At 41.6% G+C, this 24,497-nt stretch overlaps 1 protein-coding gene across 2 annotated transcripts in view; it reads right to left on the bottom strand.

Moving 5' to 3' along the window:
* The window catches only part of kcnip3b (Kv channel interacting protein 3b, calsenilin), a 62,183-nt gene extending 38,211 nt beyond the window's left edge, over positions 1-23,972 (bottom strand). The window contains exon 1 of one of the 2 annotated variants that reach the window (XM_086314893.1): positions 23,839-23,972. In XM_086314893.1, the coding sequence (XP_086171019.1) occupies positions 23,839-23,844 (6 nt within the window). In that variant the 5' untranslated portion in view covers positions 23,845-23,972. Of the gene's footprint in view, positions 1-21,000; positions 21,124-23,838 lie in introns of those variants that run through there. The other variant, XM_086314897.1, reaches the window with a different exon arrangement.
* Positions 23,973-24,497: the final 525 nt, after the last annotated feature.

Genomic DNA, 24,497 nt, shown 5'->3' with positions numbered 1-24,497 from the left:
ACAGTGAACAAACAGACACCCCGTTATGCTATTGGCAAGAGAGGGAAGAAAGGGATGACAGAGGGAGAGGAGGGGGGAAAATGAAGATGCAGGGTGCACAAACAAACACACGGAGGATTTTTAACAGCTATTTGATTCTGTGGGAGTCTGACCATGCAAATCCTTTACTTTAAGGCAGAAAGGGAAACAGAGAGAGCGAGAGAAAAAAAAGAAAAAGATGTGAGGAGAACAAGGTCTGCTCATGTTCCTGGAAGAACCGAAGTCAATTACCATAATGAATCGTGGCCCATCTGAGGACGGCCAGAGGACAGAGGGATGGAGGATGGGAAGATAGGAGGTGAAGATATGAAAGCACTTTGCTGGGGAATACATTTTCAAGGTTATTTCTGTGCATCTTCCACATGAACAGATTGGTAAAAACAGCGAAAGATGAGTGGAAAAAGTGGCTGAGAGGGACAACTGCGAGGAAAGAGATGGATGAAGATGGCTTGTATCGTAATGACAACATACAATATCTGTTTAATCGCATGTCAACAGTGACATATATGCTGCAAATGTGCTCAGCAGTGACTCGCTTCTTTGGAGAAGTAGATTATTGGAAAGTGTTGTTTTCAGCGTGGCTTTTAAGAGAAAGTCCCAAACTCCAAAGTGAGGGCCGTAAGACAAACAGATGCAGACAGGCACAGTGCAAACAACAGAAAATGCAGCCCTACATTATTTGTTTATTCATGGGCTGCTGGACATGTAGGCATACTCACAGTCACTCACTCACACACACACGTTTGCAGCTAGTATCTTCTGTTTCTTAACGCTTCAGCTGGCTTTGTCCCGGGGCGGCACTTCCCATTCGTAATGTCTGTACAACATCCACTATAACACTCATGCACATCCTATAAGGGACCCATAACGCTCAGAGCAAACAGAGGAGCCAAGCCGTACGCATCGCTATGCTCTGCCATCAATTATTAAATATAAGTTGCTGGGTTGTTACTTCAGCGGAGGTTGGCTAATGTGAAGCATAAACTCTGGCCTTATTACGTTACAGAGCGAATCTGGATCACTCTAAAATGAAACACAGTCAAAGAGAAACGAAGTTAAAGAGGACTGATGGTGTTTATGTACTCAAAAGTGTACAGTTAAGTCCACAATTTGTTGGAGAATTGCACACTTTTTGTAGTTTTGCCTCTGTCACCACCACAGTAGACTTTAAATCAGGAGTGTCAAACTCAAATACACAGTGGGCCAAAATTCAAAACTGGAACAAAGTCGCGGGCTAACGTTAATATTTATTGAAATATATTTATTGAAATATATTTATTCATCCAGATATAAGAATGAATCTTTTCTTATGGACTCAAACACGTTTTGCTGAAAAACTGAATCTGGAACAAGCAAAGCTTAATACTAAACAATATATATATTAGCTGTATAATACCAGTAGGCCAGCTCTGATAGTAATTTGGTGTGGCTTCGTGGGCCAAATGTAATTAGGCTGCGGGCCAAATGTGGCCCGCGGGCCAGAGTTTAACACCTATGCTTTAAATGAAACAATAAGCATCTTTAAGATGTTTTCTGACAATGTCTAATCTGACCTTCTTGTTCTTGCGCGTAATCAGTGGTTTGCACCTTCTTGTAGACCCCCAGTCTTTCCATTCATGAAGCCGTTTCTTAATCGGGACTTTGACAATGATACATCTGCCTCCTTAAGCATGCTCTTGACTTGGTTACATATTGTGAAGTTGTTGTTTTTAACTATAAAAATAATTCTCTGATCATGTACTTTACTTGTCTTCTGTCTTCTTTTAGGCCTTTAGGGGTTGCTGAGCTGGTCAGCGCATTCCTCGTCTTTAATTATGTACCAGATGTTGATGTGGCTACTGTTGAAGTTTCTACTTTATCACTCATTGGTTTAATTGGTTTGTCATCCTAATGATGGCTTCCCTCACTTGCACTGACATCTCTTGGGCTTTGGGGCACAGCACTTTGAATTATATTGAGATATTAGGCTCCATTTGTCATTAAATAATGAGAGAACAAACCTCACTTGGCCATGAAACTGGCTGTAATTCTAAAACAGTTCATGTAACGCAGTTTTGTAAAGCTGGAAGTCTGCATTTTACTCACACATTGTTTAATTTGAAATCCACTGAGGTGGTGTACAGAACCAAAACTACAATAATTCTCTTTTTGCCCAACAAATTATGTGTTTAACTTTTGACTGTTATAATTTCTGCATGCTTATATTTCTATACATAGCCAATGTTTCAAATAACATCAGATTAAGTTATTATGTGTGAGCCAATTCACAATTCAGGCAGCTTTAACCACTCGGTTTCAGGCAGTTTATTTCTACCCTTGGTCCTTTCAGGCACACAGTTCTGGCTGTGAGACAGTAACTGACCCACCTGCTGTTCAAACCTTGTTTAAAAGGGCGAGCTTTTCAGAACAAAGTTGGGTTAAAGCTGTGAGTCGCAAAATGCAGAGAAGGCTAAAATGATGGCGCGTAGACATCTGAGACAGAGGATGGACTCAGGGGCCACAATGAGGCCCAGTGTGAGTCAGTTAATGATTAAACTTAAATTCAAATCATGTAATGCACCACTACATGATAGATAATTAGCATAAGAATCAATTCCTATAAACCTCTGCACATTTAGAAAGACAGTCGCTAGAAAACTTCAGCTTGGTCACAGAGATTGGTGGACAAAGACAAACATGGCAACCCAAAGACAACAGACTTTCACAAACAAGAAGAACAGATGGAGCTGCACTTCCTTCTGGTACAACGACAGAAATATCTCATTCCAAACTGAAATGAAACTCAAATACCAGGAGTTCAACACTTTCTCAGACCAGAACAAAATTCAATATTTACTGTAGGAAAACAGTGCCAGGACCTGACAGAAAACTAACACAACTGAGCTTCTCTCTTTAATTCATCTCCATCCTTTTCCCTCTTGTCTTATGATTATAATTAACTTGAACCCCTCTCATCAGATACATTTTTTATTTTCTACTTCTTGAGCAGTATTAGTAGAGTTTTGGTCACTTGGAACAGCCATGCAGGCTGTAAACACAACACTGTGTAACTGTTATGGAGAACGAATCAGGGAGCTGTGTCAGCAAGCAATGTTTACACTGTCAGCAAACACGGATCAGCATTAGCATTAATTTGGTGTTTTATTTCTGGCCACCTGTCGAATCTAAGTCCAATATATTTACCTTATTTTAGCACAGCTTCATTTCCTCTATTTTCTTTGTTTATTTATCTTAACTGACAAACTAATGAGGGAATTATCAGGCTGTTAGGCTTATAAGTGCTTTGCTTTCCTCGACAGGTAGTTGCTACGCTATTTTAGAGTGAAAATGTAACATGAATTTGGCTTTTTAAAAATGTATACTAGTCAAAAACATCTGCTATTGCTTTAAATGGTTATGGCTGCATGGTACTGTAGCTTTTAATGACGTACAGCACATTTGTTTAAATGGTGACAAATTTGAAATGTGAAACCACGAAACATCTCATGTTTCGCTACAGTCCACTCCAAGAGTTAGTGTTGCAGTATAAGTACTTAGGAATAATAATTGATGGCTCGCTGCCTTTTACAACTAACATTTAGTAACTGCTGTCAAAAACTTAAACTGAAACTGTCCTTTCTGTCCCGTTAGGAAAGTAATAGACTTTCAGCCTCTACTCCTACGTCAGTGCTCATTTATAGTGACATGATTTATATGCACGTATCTTCACAATGCATAGATATGCTTAATACCGTCTCCACTGGGGCTTATTCCAAACTCCACCGAACGTTGTATGCTGGGGTCGGTTGGTCTGGTATATTCATGTCATAGACTAAACCACTGCTACATTATTATTTAGAAGGGATTTCTTGCCTTGCTCCTTTCTTAATCCATTAGATTAATGAAAAAATTGTGGGCCGTCACTGCCTAAGATTCATTCCTGCTGTCTGTCCTGAAAGTTTGCACTGAACTTTAACAAAAGAGCCTTTAAATTAGTAGCTTGCTTTCAGAATCTGCAACAAAATCAGCTCACTAAATTAATTTATGGGGATTTTAAATAACCTAGAGCCAGTTACTCTGGGCTGGAAATGTTTTTCCTGAATACCGTTACCCCCTGTAGGCCAACACAATGACCTTTACTGTTCTTTTAGTCATAATTGGCACTGAAAGTCAAAAAGGTTGGTTATTTGTGTTGTATTTTACTTTTTATATTCACTGTTTTTCACTGTGTATCTGTGGTTTTTTTTATACAACTACCATTAATACTATTGGTGTGTGTCTTGGCAAGAACAATGTGGATATGAATTTTTAATTTTATCAGTCATATTATTAAATAAAGGTTATGTCACAGTCCTCTATCTGTTGGATATTTTTGTTTATTTGAAATATCTTTTGATTCCCAATTTATTTAAATTCCTAAGTGTCAGGTTCACATGTCTTAGTCCCGGTCTCAGTGATTGTTACTTCCTGTTTTATTTTGATAGGCCCTTGTCTCGTGTACTGTGCTTAGTGTTACTTCCCCTTGTCTCAATAGTCAGATTTCCTTCAGTGTATTCCCTTTTTCAGGTAATGCCTGGTATGTGTATATATATTGCCCTTTGTTCCTGTTGTGTTGTCCCTAGTGGTTGTGTCCTACCTTGAAGTATGTTTAGATTTGTTTGTTCTTCACCTTGTATTATTTTTGTATCCAGTTTAGGTTAAATAAAAGTGGTTTTTGTTTACTGTTTTCAAGTCTTGCATTTGCATCCTACTCATGCCTGCTGCACAGTCAGCTTGCCTGACAGTGCCTGAGTGTCTGCATTTGGGTCTTCATCTTCACAACAAATATGACAGATTAAGTAAAAAAAATTAAAAATTGCTTATGGCAAGCAGAGCAAAACTGAATCACAAAGGAAAATTATGGGTAGAAGAAATCAGTTCAGTGATGCTAAAAGAGCTGCAGGCTTTAGTAATGAATCCCTGTGTGATTGTCACAGTAAGTGAGAGCAGCTTTAATTTATTTGTAGTAGATATTTCCAAACCACTTTCCCTTCTCTTTTCACACATTTTAACCAAATCATTTCTTCCCTATTTTTGTTAAAAAGCCTAAAAGCCTAAAAGCGTTTTATTCTTGGATTCTTAGTGTGAAAATAGTGCACAACACATAATGATTCAACAATTACGAGCCTGTACAGACAACAGAAAAGGTGAGAAAACATGCACACTCTCACTGTGATTTAAGGCACTGTTGCTGACATTATTTGTGTTTTATTGGTTTCTGAAAATGGCTTACACTATGTGTAGAAAAGATGTATAAGTGGGGCCGATGCCATTCAAGATACAGCAGAAGTATTTTCATGCAGAAAGTCTTAAGGAGTTAAATGTTGGGCAGTCGTGTTATAAATTATGTTAGAATACCTGAGAAGGACATTTGAGAGTGAAGTCATTCTGGGAGAATGGCTTAAAGAAGCTCATGACTCTGTGAAAACACAGCAATATGAAAAAAAAAATGAAAGTAAAAGTGATGGAAAGAGGTCTAAGACAGAGAGAGCGGTGTATCCTTGCAATGTTATAACAGCGGATGGGAGTTTCCATTAATAATTTATGAGTGATTAACGAGGCCACAGCAGATTCACTTTCTCTCACTTTCTCTCTGACTCTTTGTGTCAGTGTGACTCAAACTTAGCCAGCAGACTTCATCTGTGCTCCTCTGCCGCTTCTTCAAGGTCAGCATGAATTTAAACATGCTGTTTTTTCTAATGGCCAAAAGGGGATAACTCCCCTGGTTGCAAAATGAAGTCAGATTGTAAAGAGGCTTACAGAGAAAATGTACTTTTAAGTCTTACTGAATACAGCATGATGTTCGTTTTACAAATTAAAGTCCCACTTAGAGGCAAACAGATGAGAAAGCAGGGTGTGCGTTGGGTTGAACTAGCTTGGGCTTGGGCACACCTAAAACACAGCTAAAACATCACAATGAGACCTGACAATGTTTTTTGTTTTTTTGTTTTTTGCATATTTGTCAAATGTAAATGTTTCAGAATATTATATCCAGTTTATAAAAATTCAATTTATCAAGGAAATAAAAAGCTATCCAAGTCTACCTCCCCCTGTGTGAAAAGGTAAGGTTTCTTGCACCCCTTTTTAAATCCTGAACCCAATTTATTGGGAAAGCTAAGCTCAGTTTCACTAGTCACACTCAGACCTGATTACTGCCAGATCTGCTAGATCAAGAAACCTCTTAAACAAAACCTGTGTGATACAGTGAAGTGGGTTAAAAGATCACAAAAACAGCACATCATGCCATGATCTAAAAAACAGTTGAGAAACAAAGTCACTGACATTTATCAGTCTAGAAAGAGTTACAAAGCCATTTCTGAGGCTTTGGGACTCCAGTGAACTCCAGTGAGAACCATTATCCTCAAAGCGAGAAAATCTGTAACAGTGGTGAATCATCCCAGGTGTGACCAAAATTAGAGCGCATCAGCGACTCATCCAGGACGTCTCACAAGAGCCCAGAAGATCTAAAGAACTGCAGGCATCACTTGCTTCAGTTAAGGTCAGAGTTCAACAATAAAAAAGAGACTTGGCAAAAATGACATCCATGGATGAACCACTCCTGATGAAAAAACCCCCACAAAGGCTCAACTCACATTTGCCAAAAAACATCAAGATGATCTCCAAGATTTTTGTGTTAGCTTTCTTCATGTAAAACTGCATTTCTTTAAATTTGCTAAGCTTATTTTTGCTTTATATCAAAAATTATTTGATGATCTGAAAAATTTGAGTGTGGCAAACATGGAAAAAAAAGTAATCAGGAAGGGGACAATTACTTTTTCACAGGACTGTATATACAGTCTGTACTGAGACCATTGACGTGCATTCGAAGCACATCTACAGAAGACGATATAGAGGGTGTGCAGACTATAAATAGACCAAGACCACAATATACGCAGTTGTGTTTGTGTGACTTTGATGGACACTACATTGACTCACACCGATTTCAGCGAGACTGCTGCTACTGCTGTTACTGATGTTGTGTTAGTTTCTTATAATGGCTTACGCTGTTTTTAGAAAAGAAGTATAAATGAGGCTGAACCCATTCAAGATACAGCAAAAATATTTTCATATTGTCGTTCTTAAAGAGTTAAATGTTGGTTATGGTGTTGGTTATGGTGTTTAACCATAACCCTAAAATCTCACCTGAAAAAAAATCAATGATTTATGTTGCTTTCTGTGCCCATAGGCAAGACACAACCACACCATGTGACTGTGTAAACGTCCCCACAGGGAGAGTTAAACCAGCACACACCTCCACATATAACTGTCGCACCTACAGAATAACAACCAGCTATGCTGCAGCTCAGTGATACTGCACTTTCAGAGTTCACTGAAACCCTCCACCTGCACAGAAACAATCAGATTAGCCAGATACAGCTGGTGAGCGAAGTTTTGTTCTGAGGATAATCTGAAAGTGATTTAGGAGTGATACCTTCATTATAAAGAGTTTGGAGAACTGTGTCATTTTCTGCCATTTTAAACACACAAGAGTAGAAGCCAGTGTGTGTATGTGTGCGTGTACTCTTATATAAGCTACAAACATTAGCATATGAATAGTGATAGAAGCTCTCCCCTTTTAGTGGGGGACTGTTTCTGTCACGGTCCTGGGTCTCCTGACCCAGCGTTTTTAGTTCTTTGTGATTTTTGTATTATTGTACTTGTGTGTGATTTATTCTATGGCTTCTAGTTTTGATCCCTTGCCCTTCATGTCTCTCTGTGTCCCCTCTGTTCTGTGTAATTGTGTGTCTTTGCATGTTTGAGTTTCTTGTTTTCTGTCACTCTGCATTGTGCATTATGTTCTCATGGTTGGTTTTTTGTTACTCTCTCTAGTCTAGTCTCTTGTGTTCCCAGCTGAGTATTTCCCTGTGTATTTTGGTTCTTAGACCTCTGCCTTATGGTTTATGTCTCTGTATTTCTTAGTTGCTGTCTCCACTGTGTCAAGTTCGCATCTCTGTGTGATACTTCCTGTTTTACTTTGATGGTCCGTGTCTCATGTGAATGCGTCCTGCTTTGCTTGTCTCGTCAGTCCTGATTTCTCCCAGCTGTGCCCTCCTTCTGTGTCTCATTCCCCTCGTTACTTCCCAGTGTATTTAAACCCTGTGTTTCTCTGAGTCAGTGTCGCGTCGTCCCTCATGCTGTGTGGATCTCCCTGTGTGTCTCTCTGTGAGTTTTCCAAGTTCCCAGTTTAGATTAGTTTGTATGTTTTTTCCCTGCCAGCAAATAAAGCTGAGTTTTGAGTTCACCTCCCTGAGTCTGTGAGTCCTGCACTTTGGGTCCAACTCCTGCCTGCCGCACAGCGATTCATGACAGTTTCATTATAAGCAATAGTAAATGTATAGGGTTACTCTACACTAGAATTAAATAGCTCTTTATCATTTTTTCCTTATCTTGTGCACACAAGTTTACAAGTAAAAAAAAAACTTTAATATTTTTTCAGGTTATTAAATCTGAAGTAAGGAAGTAATCTGAAAATAATATTAACCTACAATGTGTCAAGGAGCCCCATTGTTTCACTAAGCAATATTGGATCTACACTGCAGACAGCATTAGTAAACAGGGAACACCACATAGTGTAAACAATGTATGCTATAACCAGCGATATCCGTTCATTGCACAATTGCAAGCACAAAAGCTTCAGTTTGCATGTTGGTTTAATTGGCTGTGAGTGTTTGTCTCTGTCGTTCAGCCTTGCAACTGACAAGCCTGTCCAGGCTCTATGCCACCTTTTCCCTTATGATGGCTGTTTCATTGTCCTGTGGTTTTGAACCCACGGTTTGGGTTTGTTGAGACTTTCTGGTTAAGTATTAAAAATTCTGTTTGATTATGGTTTTCTTGTTTTTGTTGCTTGGAGCTCTTATACTTCAGGTTTTCTTTACTTCTGTAAGTGTCAGCCTCATAGTCTCAATCAGGTTTTAGTTTTCCTTTGTTTTGACTTCTGCTTATTATTTCTTGTGTTAATTTCTAGTTATTTCCTGTTGATTAGTATTACAGGGTTTTTTCATTCCTTGGTATCTGTACCTTCATGTTGTATCGGGTTTATTGTCACTGCGTTTAGTCTTCAGTTCTTGTTAGAGTTAGAATCACTTGGTTTAGCTTCATTGCTTTAGTTAATCACTTAATGACTCATTGTATCTGGTTGTTAAGGCTTCATTTCTGTGTCATGTTACTTCCTGTTTTATTTGTCTCTTATGCCACGTTTTAGTTTTAGTTTTCCATGTCTCGTTATCTGATTGAGTTCAGCTGTGTCTAGTTTCCTAGGTGTCTCCACTCTCCCCCAAGATTTACTGTCTCCCACCACAGTCTCAAGAGCATGGAGGAGATTCCAGGAGATAGTTACTCTAGGAGAGCTGAAGGTTATTACCCATCAGCAGAGTCAGTATCTGCTCCTCTCTATAAGGAGGAACAGCCAACAAAATGACCTCCCGCAGCCCACTGGTGGGAAAGTCTCTGACCAAACAATCAGAAACAGATTTCATGAGGGTGGCCTGAGGACTTGTTTATGTGCTTTTCACACATAAACAAGTTCACTCTGAGCACATGTAACTAATGTTAAAGGGTCTGGAGAAGCTGTGAAGAACGTTATGCTCCCTGTAACATTGTTCTTCACAACCAGTTTGGTTGTGGGTCAGTGATGGTCTGGAGAGGCATATCCTTGGATGGACACACAGACTTCTACAAGCTAGGCAATGATGCCCTGACTGCCATTAGGTGTTGAGATGAAATCTTTGGCCCTATTCTCTGCCTTGTGTGATGAGTCTATATAAGTAGTTCCTGTAGAATGAAGTCATTGATACTGTTGACTGGCCTCCATGGTTGCCTGATCTAAATCCAGCAGAACACCTCTGGGACATTATGTTTTAATCCATCTGATGCCACCAGGTTGCACCTCAGCATGTAAAGAAGCTCAGTGATGCCCTGGTCCAGATCTGGCAGGAGATTCCCAAGACACCCTCTGTCGTATCATTAGGAGCATGCATCATTGTCAAGGATGCATACAAACATGTAAGTTCATACAAACTGCTGAACTGCCACATCACTTTGATTTTTTAGGGCATCTTTGTAGGCTGATAATTTTCATTTGCATCAAACGATGTAGCATCCGTTCATTCCTAACACATTACCCAATCCATATCAGTATATATATCCAGAATGATTCTTTTTCACATTGAGATCTGATGTGTTTTTAAAGTGTTCCTTTAATTTTTTTGAGAAGTTTATATGATGTTCCTGACATATTGCCTGTGCTCTCTGCCTGTTTGTTTTCCTTGTTTGCTCTGCCTTCTGCGCCTTTGTTTTTGTTTGTTTTTTAAGACCTTTAGATTCAGTTGAATTTCTGTTCTGGATTTTCATGTACTTCATACTCCAGCTGAATAATTTCTCTTTCTCTTTTTTGTTTTATCAAGGTTTGTGTCAGGGACTTTTTATGCACCATCTGACAAGCTGGGATATACACCAGCCCCCATGACCCTGAACTGGATAAGCAGAAGAAAATGGCTGGATAGGCCATTATTGTTTGTGAACAAGGTTACATGATTCAGTCCTCTCCTGTTCCTCTCTCTCTCTTCTTACAGAAAAGCTGGATAATGCCACAGAGTAACCATTATGGTGGTTGGCAATTGGACCATTAAGCAAGTGCAACATTAATTCCTTCAAATTCTGCTCCCTCTGTCAACTGAATGCCATTTAAATTGTATTTAATCAGCTACTGTTGTTGTAAAATATACATCTGTCGTGCAAGTTTGGAAACACCAGCTTAGTGTACAGTCATTTCAGCTTAATCTCTAGAAACAGTTGCATGAAAACAGTCCCTGTAGACAGCAAAGTTTTAAAAGGTATCCACTGGCTAACCTGGGAACCACAAAGCACTGGTTGAGAAGTTCCCAGACTGGTTCTACTGGAACCAGGGGGAAAAGGGAGAAAATAAAAAAGATTATGATGTTTCTTCTGTTTTCATCCTAACTACTACAACACAAACATTTATTGTCTCCCAAGTTATATTTCTCTGTCCTATTTATTGTTAAGCATTCCTTTGTAGAACTCTGAGGAGATCTAATTGATCCACAGGGCTGCAACTCAAAGCCTTAACCTGATTTTAGACAGAATGAAACTGAGCGTATGCACACATACACCAACACATCCACAATGGGAAAACAACAGTCATTTCATTAGCCCCTCATTTTAATATTTATTGTATCTCCTCTCCCTGGATGTCTGCACAAATCTGTTCTCAATCGCTCCATCTCGTCACCTCTTCATTCCTTCCAATTTATTTCACAGTCAATCACTCCTCCATCTCTCTCCCACCTGCAGGGGCACCTCCCCCTCCTCCCCCTCACACACATAATGTCACCTGTCACCATGCTCCTCTCCAGGTGAAGCAGAGATACCAGCTGGGATCTAAACAGAAGGGAAGGCAGACTCAGCCTCTGCATGCCCATGTGTGCTTGCATATGCGGGGAGATAAGGCGAGCAGGCAGAAGGAGGAGCGTGGTGACAAGGACTGACAGCACAAAGGGAGAAGTACAGTGAATACTTGCTAAACCCTCGCACATAACCCATCCAGGCTTCCAGCAGAGTGAGATGCTCTTAAATCTCTGCCTTGCATTTGTGAAGCAGCATGAGAACAACGCAGCTTCACGGGGAGTTGGTTCATTTTGTTGGCACAGTGTGTTGACAAATAACATGGCACAGACTGGCTCTAAAATAGGAAACACCTGGAGTTATGACATCACTGGCAGCAGAAAAATGAAAAGATTGTGCTTGTCCTTTTAAAAGAAATGAAATAAAGGAAAATTCTTCTTATTTAAAACATCTAAATGACAAGAAGTCAGCTGGAGAAAACTCTTGGATAACACCCTCTGTGTTCAGCACGGCGAAACTAAAACTGCCATGAGGATCAGGAACCAGCAGATCCTTACAAACAATAGAATGTGGAGTTTAAAAGAGACGAGGGATTGGTCTAATGAAAAGAAAAAATGAAGCTGCCTTATGAGCAAAGTAGGAGCTAAACATCTGATCCATACCAAATATGTCTCTTGAGAGTCCTCCATCTTTATGGAGAGGAACTTCTGAGTGTTTTTTGTCTGACTGGAAGCAGCTGGGGGAAAAACACCCCACATGTCATCACCTTGTTAGGTTTTCCTTTGTTTTTAATGGCAAGTGTGTTATATGGTCTTGTTTGATTTTCACCAACTTAATATAGCTTCTTGGCTGCTAAATGCTTCATCAAGTCCACCAGCTGGTTTGATACTAAGCAGGAAGTGTACCGATGGTTGATTTTATCAGGGATTTTTTTTCTTTTTTTGTAAAAAGTATCTTGCAGTAGCTAGAAACCATGTTACTGCTGAGATTTGACCAAAATTGCAAAACTGCATCTGTAACACAAAAATAGCAGGAGGAGCTCCACAGAGATGAAGGAGCATCATGCAGAGCCTGGTAGTGATTCCTTATGGTTTTGTTGCTAAGAGCCCATAGTACATATGTCATTTAATCATGTTAATGTACATTCATGCAGCTTTACATTCTTAAATGCCTACAAACTGCACACTCCTTGTCTTTATTTCCTCTCTCTGTTTCACCAGCAAAAGAAAAAAACGGGGCATTGTTCCATGTCACTAACGTTTTTAAATTTAACTGGCAAAGATGTCAAATTTCAGTTTTTAGTCACGTGGCTGCCGCAGTGCCACAGTGCCGAAATTATGCTCATAACAACTAGAGATGGACCGATCCGATATTACGTATCGGTATCGGTCCGATACTGACCTAAATGACTGGATCGGATATCGGAGAAAAATAAAAAATGTAATCCGATCCATTAAATATCACGAAAGCACCTCACAAAACTTGCAACACGCCGTAACTCACCTCAGAACGTTAGCAGTGGAGCAGTATGCATCACGTGATAGAGCGGCTGTGGCATGCAGGACCTGTCGGTGGTCTGGATAGCATGTGGAGCTTCGCTAGCAACCCGGCATTTCATCTCCGACAAAGTTATCCCCGAGAGAAGTAAAGCAAGTGTGTAAGTCCATCTCTGAATGTTTGTAAAGCATTCCTGCGTTAAGCTTAACGAGCGACTGCCTCTCGCTCTCCGGCTGCTACTTCAATCGTGAAACTGCTTAAATGATCAGCTGATCGGCTTTTCTGTCGCGAGTCCGTGTCTCTAGTTTGCTTTTGGCCTACTTTGCACCAGAAAGAGGAAACCAGCGGCTGAACAACAGCAGCACGTTTAAGCTTGATAAGCTGTTGTTAGAATTTATTTAATATTACTTTCTACACCAGGATCTTTTTCTACGTAGCTGACGCTGGTAACTGTGCAGGGGCGGATCTAGCAAAGTTTAGCCAGGGGGGCCGATAGGGCATTAACTGGGAAAAGGGGGCACAAAGACATACTTTTCTTTCTTATTCTCATTTAAAATGTCTAGCTTTTAATAAATAATTATCTGACACACAAAGTTTTAATTTGATGTAAAATGAATAGAAGTCAATTACTGTATATAGTGACTATTAAGTCTAATATATATACCCTAGTAAGCTATAGTACTTTTTCCTTTGGGAAGGTACCATCTGTGCAGTCTGCAATTTTGTTGAAGAAAGATGTTGAATCTATTTAATATTTCTTGAAAAATAATTGATTTCTGTGCATTTTTTTTCACACTGCATCAAATTAAGGTTGATTACGTTGATTAAGCATCATGAGGTGGCGCGTGAGGGGTGGTTCCCTATTTTTTATTTATTTATTTTTGTTGTTGCTGGGAGTTGGAACCCTATTAGTTAGGTTGCTTAATATTTACGCTAAGTACTCTTTAAAATACCAGAATAGGGAGGATGGTGTAGGTCTAAGTTTATTAGATTGATCAGTATTGCTGAACTATGAAATATTTTTTTTGTATACAGGTATAACAGAATAGCTTTAGTGTAGTTGTTGTTTTAAACTTGAGTATGAACTTGCAGACTTGCAAAATGCAGCAAGATATTTTAAAAAACAGTTTTGTTGATTAAAAAACACTATATCGGATTCATATCGGTATCGGCAGATATCCAAATTTATGATATCGGTATCGGTATCGGACATAAAAAAGTGGTATCGTGCCATCTCTAATAACAACGCAGTCAAACAACACATCAGGACACCATTCATAATAACAAAGACAGATGGACGCATCGGGACACCATGCTGAAAACACAGCCAAACGGGAGGAAGCACAGCGAGACGACCAAAGTAAAGCCGCAATGATACAGATGCCTTTTGTCAGCTCAGAACTCCACGTGGACAATCAGCCAAAATAGTAGCCCCAGGAGGTCAGCGTGACTTCAAAAAAAGAGTGTGACGTGGACACTCTGATGGACAGACCTCAATTCTTTTTCTCCAGCAAACAGGAGTAGCCTTACTTATCTCATACTGGGATTCTGAGCAGTCTGAAATATGCTTTTTTTATTTAGCTCCTCCCCCTTTAAGCCAACCCTCAGCTTAAACCAAGTCTCTTCTGAGTGGCTGAGCCTACCAAACAGAGCGGGAGGTTTGACAGGCTGCTATGCCCATAGGGACAGTGTATGCCTGAAATTATCATATTGATAACCTCTCTCTGACATTAATATCCAAAATTAAAAGTGATGTTCTTGCAAGTTGAGCTCATTAATTACTTTTATCATTTTTAATATGAGCTTCCACCATTAATTCTTTTAAAAATGTCTTCATTTTTGATTGGGTCTAAACCTAATGAAGGCACAGTTATAATGGTGGAAATGCACTGCACAGTTACGTAACAGTCAAATATTGATACAGCCAATGTATTGATTTTGTAAAGCACAGACAGCAATTGTTGTGCTGCCAGTAGTGACAAGAGATCAGAAAGCCCTCATACGTGTCATTACAGAGGATGATAATGATTGGTGCATTTATATTAGTTCATCTTCTTCTTGACTGGTTTGTTTCCTTCTAGCTTCTGTCTCTTTGTTTGATGAGATCCTGTCAACTGTGTATGCAATACCTCTCCTTCTCTTTGTAAAGTCATTTGCCAGATAAATTAAATCACACACCCAACTGCATATACAGCATCTGAATCAAATAAATAGGTGATAAAGTGATAAAGCTTTGACAATGAGCCCAATTCTGTTCTCAGATTTCTGAAGAAGGCAGCAAGCAGAGCTGTAACCTTTACTGTAAGCAGACAGAAAATATCTGCATTACTGTTGTTGCGATGTGGCACAGTGCGGCTCTATATGTGAAGTCAGCAGCATGATGACGAAATTATGAAATATGAAAGCAGGCTGACGGTCGACAGCTGATACTATTTGTGTCCTAAACGCTGTCAAAGCGAATCATTGTGTCTGTGGGAGGATAGCACATCCATATGGACTGCATGCTGTGTGTGTTTGTGTGCGCACGTGTGCGTGTGTGTGTCAGGGAAGAGCAAGAGTGAGACTTATATTGATGTGTGAGCCTGCATGTGGTGAAAGAATTAATACTCTGGGGAGGCTCAGAGCTACAGAAGAGACATGTTTCAATTATCAGCCCCTCCTCCTTCACACACACACACACACACACACACACACACACACACACACACACACACCACACACCAGTCAGTCTGAAACATATCACATTGCTTCGTTCTTCTCCGGACAGGTCAATAAAAATACTGGCAGATAATAACAACACATACTGATCAGTGACTGATATTCTTCAGCAGCATCTTTGCACCTCACTGCATTTTTACCCTTTTAGGTCAATAATACTCCGTTTTTCTTGGTAATATGAAGTTGGCTCTGTGTGTGTGTGTGTAGCTTCCTGGTAATATAAGCTATGGTAATCATAAGACAAATGGAAGACTTTGGAAAAACAAAACAAAACAACTTGACCTTGGTGAGCTAAAAGTTTTCTGTTGTTTTTCAGAAGCTCTCTTTTGTGTTTGCTGATGAAGTTTGATCAGAACTGTGTGGTGCCCATCCCTGTTCCCACTTCAACGGATACAGTTACCAGACCTGGTAAATTATTTAATGAGTCTACAACTTCCAATCACCCCACCTATTGAGCAGGTGGGTCCCGAAGACACAGTATCAGGTGCAGCATGAGGGTGAGGGTGGGTGTGTTGCCGTCAGCCTGTCTACCACAGATTCACTCATCTTGCAGGCTTATGTGTGTGTAATAGCTATGATGGGTACACTCCCCTAAAGCAAAATTCCACTATAAAATACTTGTTTTGTGATCTTTACTTGCAGTACAGTAGTAGAAAGATTTAAATAAAAACTCTTATAACAGGGAGAAGTATGACTGCGGGCTGTTTTCCATCCCAGACCTATGGAAGTTTCTGCAATTCAAACAAACAAACCAACAAACAATTTTTGCCATTCATAACTCCAAATTTTGCATTATTATCTTTGAAATTTTGGCTAACTTGAAATTAGGGTTAGATTTAGGGTTAGTCTAAGACTGACTAACAGAAAAAAAGTATTTTCAGTGGCAGGAAACAAGCCTCATACATACAATACAATATGGCATACATCTCTATCTATTTCTATCTGTGATGGGTCTCTAGCCACACACACCAAAGGTGGAGAAGAAAAAATCCTATTTTTTAATTTCTAGCTAACCAGCTAAAAATAAATAAAGAAAAAACAACTATATGTGCTGCTAAAGATTTATCGGGGAACACAATATATGATCCTGGAAGAATAAACAACATTTTTAGGGATTTCTATGAAACTTTATACTCACCACAAATAAACCCATCTAAAAATGAAATTGATCTGTTTCTTGACAACGTAACTCTTCCAAAATTACTAGACAGTCAAGCAATGGAATTGGATTCGCCACTGACGCCAAGTGAACTCCAGGAAGCCCTGATAAGTATGCCCAATAATAAGGCTCCAGGTCCAGACGGCTTCCCTGCAGAATTCTACAAAGAATTCTGGACAATTTTGGCACCAGTATTCCACAGCATGTTGCAGGAAATCGAGGAAAAGGGCAGACTACCACCAAATATGAATTCTGCCAACATTAGTCTCCTGCTAAAACCAGGCAAAGACCCTTTATTTCCCTCAAGCTATCGTCCAATTTCTCTTTTAAATGTAGACCTTAAAATAATCTGCAAAGCTCTCTCAAAGAGATTAGAGAAAATGACCCCCCTCTTAATTCATCCTGACCAAACTGGTTTCATAAAAGGTCGGCACTCCTCAACAAACACTCGTAGATTACTTAATTTAATAGACTACTCATACGTTAAAAACATCGAAGCCATAATATTATCTCTAGATGCAGAAAAAGCATTTGACAGAGTTAATTGGAAATTTTTATTCGCAACTTTACACAAATTTGGTTTTGGAAACTCTTTCATAAACTGGATAAGAATATTATACAATTCCCCAACGGCTCGTATCAGAACAAATGACCAGACATCCTCCAGCTTCTGTCTCCTGAGGGGCACCAGACAGGGATGCCCACTCTCCCCCGCACTTCCTTGGGGGGCTCAACCCGGGGTAGCGGTCACGTCCGGTTGAGGGCTCTGTTGGCTCTCAGGTGACTGTTTCCTCGCGGCTGCGTGCAGCGGGGCTAGGGGAGGGTCTGTGCTGACGGACGCGGGTTACTGACCTGGCAACCTGGCTGCCCCTGGGTGGGTCCGGGATGGGCGTGAGGTTCTGGGGGCGCTCCGTCTCTGGGCTGGGGCCCGGGCCGGGCCTCGGGGGCTCGGGTCCTGGTTGGTGTGTTGCCGGGGTTGTGGGCGGGTGGGTGCATGGGGGCCCGGCCCTGGAGCAGGGTGCCGCCGGTGCATCGAGCCGCCTGGGGGGCTCTTCAACTGGTGGGGGGGATGGTCACATCTGGCAGGAGCTTTCTTCTCTCAGGAACTCTCTGCAGGAGGGGGAGATACAGGAGAGGTGGAGGAAGATCTCAGCCTGGGCGTTTACCGTCTTATGTAGTCTGGAAGATGTGTGGTTGGTGGGGTGGGTGCAGTTTTCTCTGTGGTGGGGTTGGGTGGACTGTCCAGGGCTCTGTGGAGCCGGGGGGCGCTACTGCACTGGGCCCCGGTCTGATGGGCCTGGGCCCCCCTTCCCTGGCGGGTCGCGGAGGGTGGGAGTGCCTACTGGGGTCAGCCCCTCCCTTCCTTCCCTCCCCATCTCCAGCTGCCTCCCTCTTCCCGCTCCTCCACAACCACCCACACATGCAGGGCCTTGGAGTGGGGGTATGTCACCAGGGTGCAGAGGAGGCTACCCCCCCCCCCCCCCCCCCCCCCTGTCCCCTTCTGGCTGCCTCTGCCTCAATTTTATCCCACAACTTAGACATTCACATTATTCACACTCTCATTACACATACATATAGGATCTTGGGGGTGGGCACAATCACGGAGTCCAAATCACCATCAGGGTGTATACCTCACCCCTGACGTCGTTGCCCACCTCTCAATTTTAAATACACTTAGTCATTGAGGGTTAGCAGGAGGGACTATGCGCTTACCTGCTGCTCCTTGGCAGGTAGCTCCATGCCCTCCTGGGTTTTAATTGCACCTTAGAACACATATGCATCAACACTACAATGAGCGGGTGGAGGGAGGTTTGGAGTCTTCTCCCACCCCCATTCTCTGCGGCCTGCTGGAGCGGGAGGGCTAGTAGGAGGAGTTGGCCGTCCGACTGCGGTCTGGGGTGTGGGGCCTCCCTGCTGCTGCGGAGTCGGGGTGGTCTGCCTCTCCCCACCGCAGGGAAAAGGGTAACACCACCTGGGTCTGGGTGCAATTCCCCCCTCCAGGGGCAAGGGTACCTAGACCCGGTTTGTAGAGTACGCTTGGGGAGTGTGATTGTGTGTACAGCGTCTCTTTATGTCTGTCTCCACGTTGGTTGAGTGTGGAGTGAGCGCATATGAGAGCATGAGGGTGGGAATGGATGTTTGTGTCTGTGTGTGCCTGTATGTCTGTGTCTATATGTCAGGTTGGGTATCAGACGCCACCTCTCTGGGGACACCTCAGGCCCTCCAAGGTTTGGAGGCCTATCTCCACCCACCACCACTTCCCCTGCCGGTGGCGGACTCCCTCAGGTGTCGGTGTGTTGGTGGTTCTTTGTGTCTGGGGGTGGGCGTCCGGGTACACACCGGCTCACTCCTTGGCGGCCGCTTGTCGGGGCCTGGGGCCTGGGGCTCGCTCGGGCCCCTTTGGAGGTGGGGTGCCCCCGGCCTCTCGGCCTAGGGCTCGGTCACTCAGGCGCAGCTGGGGGCCGGCGGAGCTCACGGGCGCGTCACTGCAACTCCCCCTGACTTCTGCTCCGCGGCTGCTGGGCGAGCCCTCATCTGGGACTCTCCTCAGCTCTTTCTGGGACAGTGGCGCGGCTGCCCCTCTGTTGGTCTTCCATGGTCTCTTGTGTTCTGGGGGCCTCTGGATGTCTGGAGTTTTGATCTCCTCCATACCCGCTTCACACCCTGGAGGACGGGGCTGTGGCCCCCCCACACTCCCTAGCAGATCATTACATGGAGAAACCTTTGGAATGCAAGCATGCTGATCCACACAGGTATGCACACATGGGTATTCACAGACGCGGACTAAAGCTTTCTTGGCTGCTGCCTCAAAGCACACTGTGCGCTGTCTATCTTGCGTGCTGCACAATATCGTTTATTACTTAGTAAATACTGATATCTATGACTAGCTAGTTTATTGTGATGGTGGTTTGTTTTCTCTATTATTATGTTGCTCTTTGTTGTTTGCTGTCTCCTCTGTTTGTTTTTGTTTGTTTGTTTGTTTGTTTGTTTTTTTCTCCATACAGGTGACCCAGGAGTTTTTTTTTTTTGTTTGTCTCTCTTCCCCCCCCTTCTCACCGTCTCTTCTCCCCTTTGGTTTTCTTTCTTTCTCTCCCCCTCTCTCTCTCATTCATTCCCCCTGTCCTATTTATTAAAAAAAAAAAAAAAAAAAAAAAAAAAAAATGACAAAGGATGAACTGAAGCTCTGCCATCACGTAATGTCGCATACTGCTGTTTCTGATGTCATTTAGAAAAAAAAAAAAAAAAAAAAAAATTTAAATCATCACATCTGAGTGTTTATTCACTAAACATCAGATTCCAGCAGTGTTACAGCTACTTAAAAGAGCTTTTCACTATTGCCATCAACTGCAGCTAACAGAGGCTAATAGTAGCTAACAGTGACAAAAACAGCAGCGCTACCAACAGGTCAGCATATCCTGAACAGCTCACCTCAGTACGACTCTCATTGTTCAGAAGTGAATGTGTCGGACCCGTATTGGACTCCTTCCACAAAGTTTGACATCTTCGTCCACAGTAACTAAGGGTGGACAATTTTAACCTGGCATTGACAGCTGAGGTAAACAGCAGACTTACAACCTTCTACAGATAGGGAAAGAACTCTGGGCCGGCTCCAGATCCAGTCCTAACGGTATTAGAAACATGTTGGTTGGCAACATCTCTTTTGCTGACTAAAACATGTTTATCCTATAACAGCCACAGTGGCTAGGATTCTGCACTTGAATTGGGAGTGAAAAATAAACGTAATTGAAAATTGAACTCAGTTCACAGCTTAAAGTTTTTACACATTGTTACTTTAAGAGCTAAAAAGGTAATTAGGGGATATTAGTGATTAAGGAGGATGTTGGGGAAGCTAACAGGGTCAACAAAACATAGGTTTGGCAGGAATGTGCAGACATGAGGTTTGAGTCCACCCCTCAATACTCATTTCACGTACTATTTATAGTTGGCTACAAATATTCTTTTATACACATTTTGAATATTTTGTTTTCAAAAAGCAGTCACCTCTTGTTGCATCACATCTTTATAAAAACATCAAGAGTTTGGAAATTGAGGAGACGAAAATTTGAAGTTTGACAAGTCAAAAGTTTTCCCACTTTTGTTTGATGTGAGATTTTAGCTGTTTAGTAGTTCAGGGCCTCCTCTGTCACATTTTTTTTGTTTGTTTGCTTGTTTCATAATACACCAGAAGGATTGCTGCTACAGCTCACCTGGTTGAACTGGTGTCTGATGTGCCAAAGGCTGAAGTCCTCATTGCTTGGGCCTGGTTTGAGTCTGCCCCAGATCATTTCCTGCGTGTCATTCTCCCCCTCGCTGTCCACTTTCCTGTTAACTGTCTGCCCTGTCCTGTCAAATGAAGGCTAAAATTCCAAAAGTAAAAATTAAAAAGAATAAACACCAAATGTTTTCACTGGATGACAGGTCTGAATTGTAGGTTAGTTTGAAATACGCAAAGACTTCCCAAAGAAGAAAAAGTCTGAATGGCAGCATATTTTGCTCTTAAATGTGCATTACACAGCTTTAATGGCGCCTTCAAAGATCCTCAATTGCCAGTGTGATGTGCACTAATACACAGACTCTGGCTTTTAAACTGTACACTGATGATAATCCAGATGGTTGCTCTCCTCTTTAGACTGCAGGGCTCAGTGTCTATGATTTTCAAAAACAGTCAATTCTGGAAAAATTTGCCGTTGGTCACACAGCTTTCAGGACAGTTCTCCACTTTTTTCAGTCCATCTTACATGAACTCAGGGCCAAAAATGAGGGCCTATCTGGGTTTGTTTTTCCTTTTTGCACGGTTGAATTTTAATTTGCATCAGTAGATGAAACAACGAGCTGCACTGACAGTGCTTTTTAGAGGAGTTTCTGAGCCTGTGCAGTAATTTCCGCCACAGAATCATGTCAGTTTTAAATGCAGCACTATCTTAGATCCTTAAGATCACAGCCATGCTATTTTGGTTTTCAGCCTTGTCGCTGTACCACCGATAACAATATCCTAAAATTCTCTTAATAATGAAAACGTGATTCCTAAATGATTAAACCACTTGCCCGTGCGTCCTGTCCCACAGAGGTGAAAGACTCAGCCTCTCTAGGATATTCTCATAGAGCCGGTCGTTTTACTAATTAACTGCATCAACTACAAAGTGTTCCACCAGGTGATTTTTTTTTACAGCTTTCACAGTTTTGGGGACATTTAGTGGTGGAATCAAATTCAAACTGAACATGTATTTTTTTCAAACAGCCAGTGTTTCTTAGTTTCAGTCATTTCTTTATACCATTTTTAGTTAAATATAAGTTTTAAACTATGTCACTGTGTTCAGTTTTTTACTGACATTTTAAAAACTGAGATAATTTCCTAAAACAGCAGACCTTGGAAGTTTTAAGTAAACATTACTCAGGTATCAAACAAGCATTAAACCAGATGAAACAACAACAGGAGAGAATAAAAGCACTGAGTAAATTCACATTTATCATTATCCAAATGAATATTTTTCAAACTGAGGCAGAGTGTGGCATAAAATATAAAAATGTCAGGCTCACTCTTTCAACAGGCACTCTGATATTGCTGAAAATGACTCAGAATGAGAAAACAACTACCAACAATATTGATCACGCAGTCATTCTACAGCAAATAATAAACTGAAGTGAGTCACCCACTGAAACAGCAGGTGCCCAGCTCCCTCACATCGTGATTTAATTCAAACACCTGCATGTCAATAGCCAGAGAGAAAGGAGAGATAAAATGATGAGGTAGAGGTCCTGCAACAGTCAACCTACAGGAGGTACCAAACTGGAGCAAATAACAGCTGCTAAATGCAGAAAGGAAAAAATGCCAAGCATTGCTTTGTCCATGAAATGTCAGAATTTGCTTCTTTTTTTGTACTTTGTGCCCATGCATTAGGTATTTTTCATCTTAAACATCATACATACAGCATGGTGACTGAAAGAACCACGAGTGTACACGCATACGTCCATGCACACAGACCTCAGCTCTCCATCTGATGTTCATGTGATTTATTGATCAATTTACTGACTGACTTATTGACCCACCGAGTGACCGATGATGAGTATCATCAATCTCAAAGAGGCTCTGCACTGTCCTCAAGCTTGTACTCCAACCAACTCCAACCAATCAAAATCTCACCACTCAGAGCTCGATGCACTTGTGAGTTGTTTGCGTGTGACTACCAGCTCCTGTCTGAGATTATCAGAATTTTATGTTGAAACTGTTACACACATGTTGCAGCCTCCCGTCTCCTGCTGAATGATGTGTGTCTCTCCTTTCTTAAATTATATTTTGCACAGGGTTGCCCTTGTTTTCCAGCCCGCTATATTAAAAAAAAAAAACAGCCATAAAGGGAGAAACTTGTTCTTTCTGGGAGAATTAATGAGCACTGCCTTGCAAGGTGGTAGAAGTCACTTTGGGGAGGCTGGGCTTTCACTTTACAGTCTATTACCTCGGATTTAGACTCAGAGGCTGCTTTTTGTTGAGATCTGAGCTCCTAAACTGATTCATCAGCATGGAGGAAAACACACACACCGGCAGAATTACCAGCACAATCCCACTCTTTCGTTAGAATCGAGGATTATTACAGATTTGAAGTCACGAGTGAATCACATAAAGGACGTCTATTTCACGCACACACATTAATAATGACATATATAAACCACACGTTAAAAAGAATTTGATGACAGGGAGCAAAAGTCGCGGTGGGAGACGTGATGCCAAGTGACACTTGCTGTCTGCAGGATTTCTGCTGCGCGCTAAAAGCGAAGCGTCTCCTCCACAGGCAGCTTCCACAGCTGCAATTACATAACTTCACTCCGAAACTCAGCTCTCGGCAAAAGTGAGAGGGAATGAGCCAACGAGGTCCGCGAAGAAAGAAAAAAAAATTGGTTAAAATATAAATCAAGCCAACAAGTAGCCGGTAGAGGAGATGCCGCGCGTTAATTCAACTTAAGACGCGTTTTTGCTTTTGCAACCTGAAGAAAAGCCGCCTTTTTTAAATGCCCGATTACAGAAAATAATCATTCGATGTTGATCTTACCTGCATGCTTTCCTGTGTTGTAACGGCGACAATGATAGCTGATTTTTGCAGAGTGTGTCCTCTCTGCGCGGATTCTCAACCTCCGACTGCCGCTGCTCTGGATGCAAAGGAATGCACGCGCGCACACACACACACACACAGAGAGAGAGAGAGAGCGAGAGAGATCCACGGAAGAGGCGGGGGGTGGGGTAAGGGGTGCAGCTGGAGGATGGAGGAAACAAGTGGACTTACAGCCTGATGATGTGAAGTCAACAGGCTGGCCGTGGGTTTAATTCCGCTGGGATGTTGATGTTGTCTGAAATAGCATACGCAGAATATTTAAGACACATTCTGTGATGCACTTTTGTTCATGCTTTTTCCTTTCGAGCTGATAGTATCGCTGCTGCAATACTGATTTTACGCTCTAACTAATGGTTTCTTTACATGTTCATGTTTTTTTTAGAAGACTTTAATTAACTTTTTTTTGGTTGCCAGGTCCCTCCAGAGGACTGAATATTACACTTCAGTCAGTGTGCTACAATATGTTATACTCAGTTCAGTCTAGTTTAATTATATAGCACCAAATCACATCTGCATTGTCTCAATGCACTTTTACTACAATAATACAGAGAGAACCCTTAAAATCAGCCTCTTTGAGCAAACACTTGGCGACAGTGAGG

This window comes from Aulonocara sp. 'chitande type north' Nkhata Bay, linkage group LG12 (genome assembly GCF_057382095.1).
Source record: "Aulonocara sp. 'chitande type north' Nkhata Bay isolate Kocher_YH1m ecotype deep benthic linkage group LG12, A_spYH_male_GT1.1, whole genome shotgun sequence".
NCBI lineage: Eukaryota > Metazoa > Chordata > Actinopteri > Cichliformes > Cichlidae > Aulonocara > Aulonocara sp. 'chitande type north' Nkhata Bay.
The sequence above is the reverse complement of the archived record's forward strand: the minus strand, read 5'-3'. Positions and strand labels throughout refer to the sequence as shown.